This window comes from Oncorhynchus nerka, linkage group LG7, assembly GCF_034236695.1.
Source record: "Oncorhynchus nerka isolate Pitt River linkage group LG7, Oner_Uvic_2.0, whole genome shotgun sequence".
Classification (NCBI taxonomy): domain Eukaryota; kingdom Metazoa; phylum Chordata; class Actinopteri; order Salmoniformes; family Salmonidae; genus Oncorhynchus; species Oncorhynchus nerka.
Genome location: NC_088402.1, coordinates 97,364,463 through 97,379,317, shown reverse-complemented (window position 1 = coordinate 97,379,317; position 14,855 = coordinate 97,364,463). Strand labels below are relative to the sequence as shown.

The following is a 14,855-nucleotide window of genomic DNA, read 5'->3' as shown; positions in this document are numbered from 1 at the left end:
GTTCATCTCTCCTTTTCTATTATGTTTTTGTGAGTCTTCTCTGCGGTTCGGATGTGGTTGCCAGGGATACATCAGCTACAGTAGTTTACTAGTCCTAAGAAGCTCCTTACTTCAGCAGCATTTGTCGGTCTGCGTGTGTTCTGCTTCCACCTTTGACTGTGCTGCTCCGATGCCGTTCTTCGAGACGCGGACCACGAACTCCATCTTCGTCAGTCGGAATCCACATTTTGTCACTGTTGAGATTGAGCCCCCTCTCCTGCAGTCGTCTCGGGACTTGGTGTAGTCGTTTGTTCTGTTCTTGTGTGTTTTTCCCAAACACAATGATATCATCTGAGATGTTGTGGACCCCATCGATGCCTTGTAGGACTTGAGGGATGATGTGCTGATATGTCTCAGGAGCAGAGGAGACACTGAAAAAATGAGTCTCTTGTTGCGGCACAAACCTGTGTGAGTCACATGTGGTCAGGGAACGAGACTCGAGTTTCAGTTCGATCTGATGATATCCCCACTTTAGGTCCAGTTTTGAGAAGACTGAGATGTCACCCTGGTGATATCCCCACTAACTGACTGGTCATTGACTAATAAATCTATTTCAGCGTCATCAGTACTGCTGGGAAGTGAGGCCCTCCTGACCACATCTGAAGCATTTAACATCGTGGTCATCATTAGATGTCTTGTACTCTTGACCACATCTGAAGCATTTAACATTTAACACCTCCCAAGTGCAATAAAATAGCTTGTTTTTGTGCTGCATCTTTTACTCCTGAAGCAGTGATGAACAGTTTGAAACTATTCATCCATTTTGCTCATTGCAATCCAACACTGGCTGGTCAGAATGCACATCAAACGGCTGGGTTAGAATACACATCAAACCTGCTGGGTTAGAATGCACATCAAACGGCTGGGTCGGAATGCACATCAAACGGCTGGGTTAGAATGCACATCAAACGGCTGGGTTGGAATGCACATCAAACGGCTGGGTTAGAATGCACATCAAACGGCTGGGTTAGAATGCACATCAAACGGCTGGGTTAGAATGCACATCAAACGGCTGGGTTAGAATGCACATCAAACGGCTGGGTCGGAATGCACATCAAACGGCTGGGTCGGAATGCACATCAAACGGCTGGGTCAGAATGCACATCAAACGGCTGGGTTAGAATGCACATCAAACGGCTGGGTTAGAATGCACATCAAACGGCTGGGTCGGAATGCACATCAAAAGGCGGGAAGGTAAGAAGGTAAGCTCAGTGTCATTGTTCTTAGCTTCTTTTGCTAGGTAGCACACTTGTTTGCTGGTTAGCTGTGTTAACTGAACGGCTAGGCTAGGTCTTCGTGAAAAGTCCCTTTACAAATTCACTTTTCCTGCACTCACCCAGCTTCTTGAGTGGATAAGGTTTATTTTATTTCCATATCCTCGTCGTCAGTTGTAATGTATCAACTTGACTCAGAACTCACTTTATTCCGGCTTTATTCTTGGTCCTCCATTCCTCGGGTGATTCCTAGTGCCCCGCCGGTATTGCACCACTAGGTGTCGCTAATATACTGCAGCAAGAAATCGAGTTGTGCACTGCTTTGCATGCACACCTAAAAATAGATTTTCCATAGACCTACAGCCTAATGGAGCGGAGAGGACGGCCGTTAACCTCTTGCAAATGAAGCAATTAGCCTATCAGAAGCTTTTAAAGCCATGACATCATTTTCTGGAATTTTCCAAGCTGTTTAAAGGCACAGTCAACTTAGTGTATGTAAACTTCTGACCCACTGCAATTGTGATGCAGTGAATTATAATTGAAATAATATGTCTGTAAACAATTGTTGGAAAAATGATTTGTGTTATGCACGAAGTAGATGTCCTAACCAACTTGCCGAAACTATAGTTTGTTAACAAAGTAGAGGGTAGGAGCAACTAGTTAAGGGTCAAGTCTTCATGAACAAGAGAGCAAATTTAGTTGATGTTGTTACATTGGTTTCATCTCACTTTTGTTTATTGTTTTTGTCACTTGCCTATGGCAATGTAAACCTTTGCTTCCCATGCCAATAAAGCACCTTTGAATTGAGAGAGGTTCAATGGAAGTCCAGCAGAGAAAGAGACGGTCGGGGCGCAGAGAGGAGGAGACACGTGATGTTGAGTGTGTGTTTAAGTGCACAGTTTCAACCGTTGGGGATCAGAAGGGAAAGTCACGTGCGCAATGAGGGGGAAGAAGAGCGTGTGTGTCTAATAGGTTATTATGTGAGAAGAGAATGGGAGAGTTGGGAGAGTTGGAGCTGGAGCTCCTCCAGGGAAACCAGGAGAAACATATCTCTCTGTTAAAGAACTTTGTGGCGGGAGGAGCGGGAGGAGCTTGCCTTCTGTTCGTGGGACACCCGCTCGACACAATCAAGGTGACTTTATTTATGTACCGTTACGTCTATCGTTTTTAACCTATATATAGGGACATCAAACATTCTGCTGTACAGGCACTGTGGCTCTCGTCTAGTGCGCTCAATTGTGTTTGAGAGCATTTTTATGAGTGAGTGGGAAATAATGAGTGGGACATGATGAGTGGGAAATGGAAGTCATTGTTGCAGTTGTTTAATTATTTTATATTATGCTAATTTCCCTCACGTGGAAAGGTTGTGTTACTACCTTCCACGAACTTGCATTTTCACCCTATAAAATGTAGTGAAATGACCCATAACTTTGACCTCAGATTGGTGATGTTAGTATAGAGTTTATAGTCATCACGACGACATAAAATCGATTGCTTAAAACTGATCAATATCCAGCGGTGTAAAAATACTTTGAAGTACTACTTGAGTAGTTTTTGAGGTATCTGTACTTTACTTTACTATTTATATTTTTGACAACTTTTACTTCACTACATTCCTAAAGAAAATAATGTACTTTTTACTCCTTACATTTTCCCCGACCCCCAAAAGTACTCGTTACATTTTGAATGCTTAGCAGGATAGAAAATGGTCAAATTCACACACTCATTCGCATTAACTTCTGCTAACCATGTGTATGTGATTAGATTTTTATTTGTCTTATCAAAAGAACCTCCTTGGTCATTCCTACTGCCTCTGATCTGGTGGACTCACTAAACAGAGAACCTCCTTGGTCATTCCTACTGCCTCTGATCTGGAGGACTCACTAAACAGAGAACCTCCTTGGTCATTCCTACTGCCTCTGATCTGGCGGACTCACTAAACAGAGAACCTCCCTGGTCATTCCTACTGCCTCTGATCTGGTAGACTCACTAAACAGAGAACCTCCTTGGTCATCCCTACTGCCTCTGATCTGGAGGACTCACTAAACAGAGAACCTCCTTGGTCATTCCTACTGCCTCTGATCTGGAGGACTCACTAAACAGAGAACCTCCTTGGTCATCCCTACTGCCTCTGATCTGGAGGACTCACTAAACAGAGAACCTCCTTGGTCATTCCTACTGCCTCTGATCTGGAGGACTCACTAAACAGAGAACCTCCTTGGTCATTCCTACTGCCTCTGATCTGGAGGACTCACTAAACAGAGAACCTCCTTGGTCATTCCTACTGCCTCTGATCTGGAGGACTCACTAAACAGAGAACCTCCTTGGTCATCCCTACTGCCTCTGATCTGGTGGACTCACTAAACACAAATGCATCGTTTGTAAATTATGTCTGACTGTTGGAGCCCCTGGCTATCCGTAAAAAAAAAAAAAAATTGTGTCGTCTGGTTTGCTTAATATAAAGAATTTTAAATTATTCATACTTTTACTCTTGATACTTAAGTATATTTAAAACCAAGTGCTTTTACTCAAGTAGTCATTTACTGGGTGACTTTCACGATTACTTGAGTCATTTTCTAATACGTTATCTTTACTTTTATTCAAGTATGACAGTTGGGTTCTTTTTCCACCTCTGTCAATATCTTTGGTTTTGTACTGTTGATTCTGCCACGCACTTGGGTCCACAGGACTTAAATGTTAAAACTCTCGAATGGCACGAAAAATGTTGTGTGTTCTCTCTCTATAAAACGTGTTGTCCACACACCAATACATAGTTTCACATTCAAATCTATGTAACTGTTTGTTGACCCCGGCCAACTTCACATAGAAATACATGTAACTGAAAGATCTGTCACTCTGATTGAAAGTCTAAGATGCAGTAGATCTGTTCTATGTGTTATAGATCTGTCATTATCATTGAAAGTCTAAGATGCAGTAGATCTGTTCTATGTGTTATAGATCTGTCATTATCATTGAAAGTCTAAGATGCAGTAGATCTGTTCTATGTGTTATAGATCTGTCATTATCATTGAAAGTCTAAGATGCAGTAGATCTGTTCTATGTGTTATAGATCTGTCATTATCATTGAAAGTCTAAGATGCAGTAGATCTGTTCTATGTGTTATAGATCTGTCATTATCATTGAAAGTCTGAGATGCAGTAGATCTACTCTATGTGTTATAGATCTGTCATTATCATTGAAAGTCTAAGATGCAGTAGATCTGTTCTATGTGTTATAGATCTGTCATTATCATTGAAAGTCTAAGATGCAGTAGATCTACTCTATGTGTTATAGATCTGTCATTATCATTGAAAGTCTAAGATGCAGTAGATCTGTTCTATGTGTTATAGATCTGTCATTATCATTGAAAGTCTAAGATGCAGTAGATCTGTTCTATGTGTTGTAGATCTGTCATTATCATTGAAAGTCTAAGATGCAGTAGATCTGTTCTATGTGTTGTAGATCTGTCATTATCATTGAAAGTCTAAGATGCAGTAGATCTGTTCTATGTGTTATAGATCTGTCATTATCATTGAAAGTCTAAGATGCAGTAGATCTGTTCTGTGTTGTAGATCTGTCATTATCATTGAACGTCTAAGATGCAGTAGATCTGTTCTGTGTTGTAGATCTGTCATTATCATTGAAAGTCTAAGATGCAGTAGATCTGTTCTGTGTTGTAGATCTGTCATTATCATTATCAAGAAATCGCAGTTTTAGCAGAAGCACAAGGTCTTGGAAATTTGTGTTTGCGCACGCCATGAAGACATGGCTGCTAAAATCGGTTTCTTATTGAACATACTTCATTCCGTAAGAAATATTATAGTTTGATTACACTTTACATCTGAGGAGTAAATAGAAACATATTTTGACTTGTTGAAACAAAGTTTAGGGGTAGATTCTCGGGTTCCTTTCTCTGCAGGTTGAACGAGTGGATTACTCAAATCGATGGCGCCAACTGAACAGACTTTATGGGATATGAAGAAGGATTTTATCGAACAAAACAACAGGAGGACTTGATCATTCTTGGGGCGACAGGTAGCCTATTGGTCAGAGTGTTGGACTAGTAACCGGAAGGTTGCAAGATCGTATCCCTGAGCTGACAAAGTAAAAAATATGTTGTTCTGCCCCTGAACAAGGCAGTTAACCCATTGTTCCTAGGTTGTCATTGAAAATAAGAATTTGTTCTTTAACTGACTTGCCTAGTTAAATAAAGGTTTTTAAAAAATAGCTGGGATCCTTTGGATGACAAATCAGAGGAAGATTTTTTTTAAAGTACACTTTATCGTTATATGTAAATGTATGAAACCTTGTTTGTTATCCTACCACTGTATACAACTGTAGTACTGTGTGTTATTCTACACCGTATAATACTGTATTAATATAATATATAATATATAGTATAATACTGTAGTAATATAATATATAATATATAGTATAATACTGTAGTAATATAATATATAATATATAGTATAATACTGTAGTAATATAATATATAATATATAATATAATACTGTAGTAATATAATATATAATATATAGTATAATACTGTAGTAATATAATATATAATATATAGTATAATACTGTAGTAATATAATATAATACTGTAGTAATATAATATATAATATATAATATAATACTGTAGTAATATAATATATAATATATAGTATAATACTGTAGTAATATAATATATAATATATAGTATAATACTGTAGTAATATAATATATAATATATAGTATAATACTGTAGTAATATAATATATAATATATAATATAATAATGTGTAAACCACTGTTCAGGTGCGGCTACAGACCCAGCCCAGAGTGCCCAGCCAGGATGTCCTCTACAAAGGTGCTTATGACTGCTTCCGAAAGACTGTCTCCAAAGAGGTGAACACACATACATTCAGAAAGGATTCAGAGCCCTTGGCCTTCTCAACATTTTGTTACGTTACAGCCTTATTCTACAAAGGATTAAATCTACACACGATACCGTATAATGATGAAGTGAAAACAGTTCTCTTTTAAGTTTTACAAATGTATTAAAAATAAAAAAAACGGATCCCTTTTTTACAAAAGTATTCAGACCCTGTGAGACTCGAAATTGAGCTCAGCTGCATCCTTTTTTCAATTGATCATCTTTGAGATGTTTCGACAACTTGATTGGGGTCCACTTGTGGTAAATTCAATTGGTTGAACATGATTTGGAAAGGCACACACCTGTCTGTCCTGTCTATCTAAGGTTCCACAGTTGACAGTGCATGTCAGAGCAAAAACCAAGCAATGAAGTCGAAGGAATTTGCCCGAAGAGCTCCAAGATAGGATTGTGTCGAGACACATTTCTGGGAAAGGGTACCAAAAAATGTCTGCAACAGTGAAGGTCCCCAAGAACACTGTGGCCTTCATCATTCTTAAATGGAAGAAGTATGGAACCACCAAGACTCTTCCTAGAGCTGGCCTCCTGGCCAAACTGAGCAATCTGGGGAGAAAGGCCTTGGTCAGGTAGGTGGCCAAGAACCCGATAGTCACTCTGACAGAGCTCTCGAGTTCCTCTGTGGAGATGGGAGAACCTTCCAGAAGGACAACCCTCTTTGCAGCATTCCACCAATCAGTCCTTTATGGTAGAGTGGCCAGACAAAAAACACTCCTCCGTAAAAGGCACATAACAGCTCGCTTGGAGTTTGCCAAAAAGGCACCTAAAGATTATCAGACCATGAGAAACAAGATTCTCTGTTCAGATGAAACCAAGATTGAACTCTTTGGCCTGAATGCCAAGCGTCACGACTGCAGGAAACCTGGCCCCATCCCTAAGGTGAAGCATGGTGGTGGCAGCATCATGCTGTGTGGATGTTTTTCAGTGGCAGGGACTGGGAAACTAGTCAGGATTGAGGCAAAGATGAACGGAGCAAAGTACAGAGAGATCCTCGATGAAAACCTGCTCCAGAGCGCTAAGGACCTCAGACTGGGGAGAAGGTTCACTTTCCAACAGGACATCGGCCCTAAGCACACAGCCAAGACAATTTTTTATTTTTATTTTTATTTCACCTTTATTTAACCAGGTAGGCTAGTTGAGAACAAGTTCTCATTTGCAACTGCGACCTGGCCAAGATAAAGCATAGCAGTGTGAACAGACAACACAGAGTTACACATGGAGTAAACAATTAACAAGTCAATAACACAGTAGAAAAAAAATGGGCAGTCTATATACAATGTGTGCAAAAGGCATGAGGAGGTAGGCGAATAATACAATTTTGCAGATTAACACTGGGGTGATAAATGATCAGATGGTCATGTACAGGTAGAGATATTGGTGTGCAAAAGAGCAGAAAAGTAAATAAATAAATAAAAAAAACAGTATAAAAACAGTATGGGAATGAGGTAGGTGAAAATGGGTGGGCTATTTACCAATAGACTATGTACAGCTGCAGCGATCGGTTAGCTGCTCGGATAGCTGATGTTTGAAGTTGGTGAGGGAGATAAAAGTCTCCAACTTCAGCGATTTTTGCAGTTCGTTCCAGTCACAGGCAGCAGAGTACTGGAACGAAAGGCGGCCAAATGAGGTGTTGGCTTTAGGGATGATCAGTGAGATACACCTGCTGGAGCGTGTGCTACGGATGGGTGTTGCCATCGTGACCAGTGAACTGAGATAAGGCAGAGCTTTACCTAGCATGGACTTGTAGATGACCTGTAGCCAGTGGGTCTGGCGACGAATATGTAGCGAGGGCCAGCCGACTAGAGCATACAAGTCGCAGTGGTGGGTGGTATAAGGTGCTTTGGTGACAAAACGGATGGCACTGTGATAGACTGCATCCAGTTTGCTGAGTAGAGTGTTGGAAGCCATTTTGTAGATGACATCGCCGAAATCGAGGATCGGTAGGATAGTCAGTTTTACTACCTGGTTAAATAAAGGTGAAATAAAAAATACATAATAATAATAACGTTTACAAATCTTTTACATAGTCATTACACATTGATTACACTATCACTATTTAAAATGTCACATCGATTCATCGCTATGATGCTGGTAAATTTGTCTCACGCTACAATGTCATAAAGAAAAACGTTAGCTAGCTGATGGATGCAAACAATGTTACTTCCGAAAAACAAAACGACAGTTTAGCTTGGTGTCATCATCTAAAATAACTCAAATTTTTAAGTTCTTAATGTTTCTGTTCGTATTTGATTAACGGTGGTCAGACCATATGTATAGCTAGCCACAATAAGGACTAGCCAAGCTTCCTGCCATCCAGGACCTCTACACCAGGCGGTGTCAGAGGAAGGCCCTAAAAATGGTCTAAGACCCCAGCCACCCTAGTCATAGACTGTTCTCTCTACTACCGCATGGCAAGCGGTACCGGAGTGCCAAGTCCAGGACAAAAAGGCTTCTCAACAGTTTTTACCCCCAAGCCATAAGACTCCTGAACAGGTAATCAAATGGCTACCAGGACTATTTGCATTGTGTGTCCCCCCCAACCCCTCTTTTATGCTACTGCTACTCTCTGTTCATCATATATGCATAGTCACTTTAACCTAACCTTTTATCTACATTTTTTTTTAACCTAACCTTTATCTACATGCACATACTACGTCAATCAGCCAGACTAACCAGTGTCTGTATGTAGCCTCGCTACTTTTATAACCTCTCTACTGTATATAGCCCCTCTACTGTATATAGCCCCTCTACTGTATATAGCCTCTCTACTGTATATAGCCCCTCTACTGTATATAGCCTCTCTACTGTATATAGCCCCTCTACTGTATATAGCCCCTCTACTGTATATAGCCTCTCTACTGTATATATCCCCTCTACTGTATATAGCCTCTCTACTGTATATAGCCCCTCTACTGTATATAACCTCTCTACTGTATATAACCTGTATTTTTACTGTTGTTTTATTTCTTTACCTACGTATTGTTCACCTAATACCTTTTTTGCACTATTGGTTAGAGCCTGTAAGTCAGCATTTCACTGTAAGGTCTACTACACCTGTTGTATTCAGCATTTCACTGTAAGGTCTACTAGACCTGTTGTATTCAGCATTTCACTGTAAGGTCTACTAGACCTGTTGTATTCAGCATTTCACTGTAAGGTTAATAAATACCTGTTGTATTCAGCACACATGACAAATATACTTTGATTTGATTGTGGGAATCTGAAACCACTGAATTGAGCCACATTTATTGTACCAGTCAACCTACTATAGTGTATTGAACACTATTCCAGAGGAAAAACAACATTTTGGAGTCTGATAACTCTGAGGAGTTTTTAGATACTGAGTAGACTGATACCCCATTTAATTGATCCCCAATCCTTAGGTAAGGCTGTACAGTGCAATATGATTGTCAGTACGCACAACAGGCTGACTGGGCAGGTGATTTCCCCTCAGTCAAAGTCCCTGAGCTACAATGCTAATATTTACATAAACTTTGTGTTCTGTTCTCACCAAGTAGACTGATCCTCCATTTCATTGCTCCACATTACAACACTCCAACCTTGTAATAACATGATCTAGTCTCAATAAGTTGTAATGTTCTGCATCACTTTCAACGAGGGATTTTTTATTTTTGAAGGCCAACTGCAAATTCCACTATTGTGGCTAATCCTTATTGTGGCTAGCTTCACAAAACATAAACCGGTTCAAGCCTCACGAGCCAGAGGAAGCTACTCGGCTGCTTATAACATTAGCTTTGGGCAATAGGGATAAGTAATTACCTAGCTAGTTGTTTTCATGATTAAATGATTAAACAACAAGTGGCTACCTAGCTAATACTTACTCAGATGGATTCCTAAATCATTGCTAAGAGTATTGAAAATGACTGCAGTTTCTACTGGTCATTGTTTTCAGGCTAGTTGCATTGGTGCTATCTAGGTACCAAGCTAAAGCTAGCAACCAAGCTAAAGCTAGCTACCAAGCTAAAGCTAGCAACCAAGCTAAAGCCAGCTACCAAGCTAAAGCCAGCTACCAAGCTAAAGCCAGCAACCAAGCTAAAGCTAGCAACCAAGCTAAAGCCAGCTACCAAGCTAAAGCCAGCTACCAAGCTAAAGCTAGCTAACTACCACAGAAGCTGCTAAATAACATCTGTATCAAAGATATTAGCAACATTTTTTTGAACCTGCTCATTTGATCCTAATCTTATTTCAAATGCTCACACAGACGTTTTCCCATTCGGTGGAACACAAGCCTTATTACCAACGCGGTATTGTAAACACATCGTTTGTGGCCGGTGTGTTCTTGTTTGCAGACTTTTAGCTTTGACAGCGCTACTGGTCATAGTGGAGGAGCTTGGCTTGCACCTGAAAATGCAGCACACACACAACATTCTATAACAGAATTGTGTTATTTGATGTGTCCAATTAAAAGCGTATTTGACGCATCAAATAGTGTTATATGACGTGTATTGTTTTTGACACGCAAAGACACAAGGGAAATCTTAGACCCACTCCAATTTGCATACCGCACCAACATTGTGTGTGTGTGTGTGTGTGTGTGTGTGTGTTTAGGGACTTCTTGGGCTGTACAAGGGGATGGGGGCCCCCCTAGCCAGCGTAGCTCCTATGATGGCCATTAGTTTCTTTGGGTTCGGACTGGGAAAACAGCTGTTGCAACCAGACTCCACTAAGACACTGATGTAGGTATTCCTTTCTTTCTTTCTTTATAACAGTGACGCTGGGAAACAGGAAGCAAGTTCAGGTAGAGAGTTTAATAAGAAACGTAACAGAGAACAATGCAAGACACAAGTGCAGCGTACGGACATGGAACAACATGAATGCTGCCTGGGGAATAGACCTAAGGGAGTGCAAGATATAGAGGAGGTAATGAGAGAGGAAATGGAGTCCAGGTAGTCACTCCGTCTCCGGTCTCTAGGTCATCAGGCTGCTGATTGTCCTGCACACCATCGTCTCGTGCACCTGCACTTCATGTCACTCACCTGGACTCCATCACCTCATTGATTATCTTCCCTCTATCTGTCTCTCACCTGGACTCCATCACCTCCTTGATTATCTTCTCTATATCTGTCACTCACCTGGACTCCATCACCTCCTTGATTATCTTCCCTCTATCTGTCTCTCACCTGGACTCCATCACCTCCTTGATTATCTTCTCTATATCTGTCACTCACCTGGACTCCATCACCTCCTTGATTATCTTCTCTATATCTGTCTCTCACCTGGACTTCATCAACTCCTTGATTATCTTCTCTATATCTGTCACTCACCTGGACTCCATCACCTCCTTGATTATCTTCTCTATATCTGTCACTCACCTGGACTTCATCACCTCCTTGATTATCTTCTCTATATCTGTCACTCACCTGGACTCCATCACCTCCTTGATTATCTTCTCTATATCTGTCACTCACCTGGACTCCATCACCTCCTTGATTATCTTCTCTATATCTGTCACTCCCCTTGGTTCTTTTCTCAGGTGTTATTGCCTCTTTTCATGTAGGTGCGTTGTTTGTGTTTATTTTATTAAAACACTCACTCCCTGAACTTGCTTCCTGACTCTTAGAGCACTCGTTACACAGGTGAGCCTCATCATGAGGAACAGGTGAGCCTCATCATGAGGAACAGGTGAGCCTCATCATGAGGAACAGGTGAGCCTCATCATGAGGAACAGGTGAGCCTCATGAGGAACAGGTGAGCCTCATCATAAGGAACAGGTGAGCCTCGTCATGAGGAACAGGTGAGCCTCATCATGAGGAACAGGTGAGCCTCATCATGAGGAACAGGTGAGCCTCGTCATGAGGAACAGGTGAGCCTCGTCATGAGGAACAGGTGAGCCTCGTCATGAGGAACAGGTGAGCCTCATCATGAGGAACAGGTGAGCCTCATCATGAGGAACAGGTGAGCCTCATCATGAGGAACAGGTGAGCCTCATCGTGAGGAACAGGTGAGCCTCATCGTGAGGAACAGGTGAGCCTCATCGTGAGGAACAGGTGAGCCTCATCGTGAGGAACAGGTGAGCCTCATCATGAGGAACAGGTGTGCGTAATGATTGATACCAGGTGAGCGTAATGATTGATACCAGGTGTGCGTAATGATTGATACCAGGTGAGTGTAATGATTGATACCAGGTGTGTGTAATGATTGATACCAGGTGAGCGTAATGATTGATACCAGGTGAGCGTAATGATTGATACCAGGTGAACGTAATGATTGATACCAGGTGAGCGTAATGATTGATACCAGGTGAGTGTAATGATTGATACCAGGTGAGCGTAATGATTGATAACAGGTGAGCCTCGTCATGAGGAACAGGTGAGCCTCGTCATGAGGAACAGGTGAGCGTAATGATGGTAACCAGGACCGTTGGTTAGTAAACAGGTGACGTCAAACGCCGGAGGGGAGGGGAGGAGTAGTGGGAGTAGTTCTTTCTTTCTGTATTCCTTTCTGTGTGGTGTAATAGTTGAAATATGAAGCCTAAATATATCTGCAGCCCTTCTCTCTCCTATCATTCACTTCCATCCTTCCCACCCCTGAGTGACTACCACACACACATTCCTCACATTTACCTCTCTCTCTCCACTCTTCCTGCCTCTCCTCCCTCTGTCTCTCCTCTCCTCCCTCTTCCTGCCTCTCCTCTCCTCCCTCTGTCTCTCTCTCTCCCCCTCTCTCTCCGTCAGGCCTACCCAACTGTTTCTCTCAGGCTGTCTAGCAGGTGTTTTCACTACAGTGATAGTGTGTCCTGGAGAAAGGGTCAAGTGTTTACTTCAGGTAAAATGACTACACTCACTCCCTGCCCCTGTCCATAACATCCCAAAGCTAACCCAATCAAAAATATCTAAATTGTACTCCCTAATTTAGCCCCTTCCCCAAAATCCTAATCCCTAAACCCTAGCTCCTACTCCCTAACCCCTCCCCCTAACACCTACCCCTAACCCCCTCCCCTAACACCTACTCCCTAACCCCCTAACACCTACTCCCTAACCCCTCCCTAACACCTACTCCCTAACCCCCTCCCCTAACTCCCCTCCCCTAACACCTACTCCCTAACCCCTCCCCTAACACCTACTCCCTAACCCCCTCCCCTAACTCCCTAACCCCTCCCCTAACACCTACTACCTAACCCCTTCCCCTAGCTCCTACTACCTAACCCCTTCCCTAGCTCCTACTACCTAACCCTTTCCCCTAGCTCCTACTACCTAACCCCTTCCCCCTAGCTCCTACTACCTAACCCCTTCCCCTAGCTCCTACTACCTAACCCCTTCCCCCTAGCTCCTACTACCTAACCCCTTCCCCTAGCTCCTACTACCTAACCCCTTCCCCTAGCTCCTTCTACCTAACCCCTTCCCCTAGCTCCTACTACCTAACCCCTTCCCCCTAGCTCCTTCTACCTAACCCCTTCCCCCTAGCTCCTACTACCTAACCCCTTCCCCCTAGCTCCTACTACCTAACCCCTTCCCCTAGCTCCTTCTACCTAACCCCTTCCCCTAGCTCCTACTACCTAACCCCTTCCCCCTAGCTCCTACTACCTAACCCTTTCCCCTAGCTCCTACTACCTAACCCCTTCCCCTAGCTCCTACTACCTAACCCCTTCCCCTAGCTCCTACTACCTAACCCCTTCCCCTAGCTCCTACTACCTAACCCCTTCCCCCTAGCTCCTACTACCTAACCCCTTCCCTCTAGCTCCTACTACCTAACCCCTTCCCCTAGCTCCTACTACCTAACCCCTTCCCTAGCTCCTACTACCTAACCCCTTCCCCCTAGCTCCTACTACCTAACCCCTTCCCCTAGCTCCTACCACCTAACCCCTTCCCCTAGCTCCTACTACCTAACCCCTTCCCCCTAGCTCCTACTACCTAACCCCTTCCCCCTAGCTCCTACTACCTAACCCCTTCCCCTAGCTCCTACTACCTAACCCCTTCCCTAGCTCCTACTACCTAACCCTTCCCTAGCTCCTACTACCTAACCCCTTCCCTCTAGCTCCTACTACCTAACCCCTTCCCCTAGTTCCTACTACCTAACCCCTTCCCTCTAGCTCCTACTACCTAACCCCTTCCCCTAGCTTCTACTACCTAACCCCTTACCCCTAGTTCCTACTCCCTAACCCCTTCCTCCTAGTTCCTACTCCCTAACCCCTTCCCCTAGCTCCTACTACCTAACCCCTTCCTCCTAGTTCCTACTCCCTAACCCCTTCCTCCTAGTTCATACTCCATAACCCCTTCCCCTTAGCTCCTACTACCTAACCCCTTCCCCTAGCTCCTACTACCTAACCCCTTCCCCTAGCTCCTACTACCTAACCCCTTCCCCTAGTTCCTACTCCCTAACCCTTTCCCCCTAGCTCCTACTCCCTAACACCTTCCCGCTAGCTCCTACGACCTAACCCCTTCCCCCTAGTTCCTACTCCCTAACCCCTTCCCCCTAGCTCCTACTACCTAACCCCTTCCCCTAGCTCCTACTACCTAACCCCTTCCCTCTAGCTCCTACTACCTAACCCCTTCCCCCTAGCTCCTACTACCTAACCCCTTCCCCTAGCTCCTACTACCTAACCCCTTCCCCTAGCTCCTACTACCTAACCCCTTCCCCTAGCTCCTACTACCTAACCCCTTCCCCCTAGCTCCTAATCCCTACTCCCTTCCCCCTAGCTCCTACTCCCTACCC

At 43.2% G+C, this 14,855-nt stretch overlaps 1 protein-coding gene across 2 annotated transcripts in view; it reads left to right on the top strand.

Annotated features, from left to right (window-relative positions):
* Positions 1–2,159: 2,159 nt before the first annotated feature.
* The window catches only part of LOC115124017 (mitochondrial carnitine/acylcarnitine carrier protein-like), a 35,812-nt gene continuing 23,116 nt past the window's right edge, over positions 2,160–14,855 (top strand). The window contains exons 1-4 of one of the 2 annotated variants that reach the window (XM_065021024.1): positions 2,160–2,385; positions 6,050–6,139; positions 10,752–10,879; positions 12,878–12,968. In XM_065021024.1, the coding sequence (XP_064877096.1) occupies positions 2,245–2,385; positions 6,050–6,139; positions 10,752–10,879; positions 12,878–12,968 (450 nt within the window). In that variant the 5' untranslated portion in view covers positions 2,160–2,244. The remainder of the gene's footprint in view (positions 2,386–6,049; positions 6,140–10,751; positions 10,880–12,877; positions 12,969–14,855) is intronic. The other variant, XM_065021025.1, reaches the window with a different exon arrangement.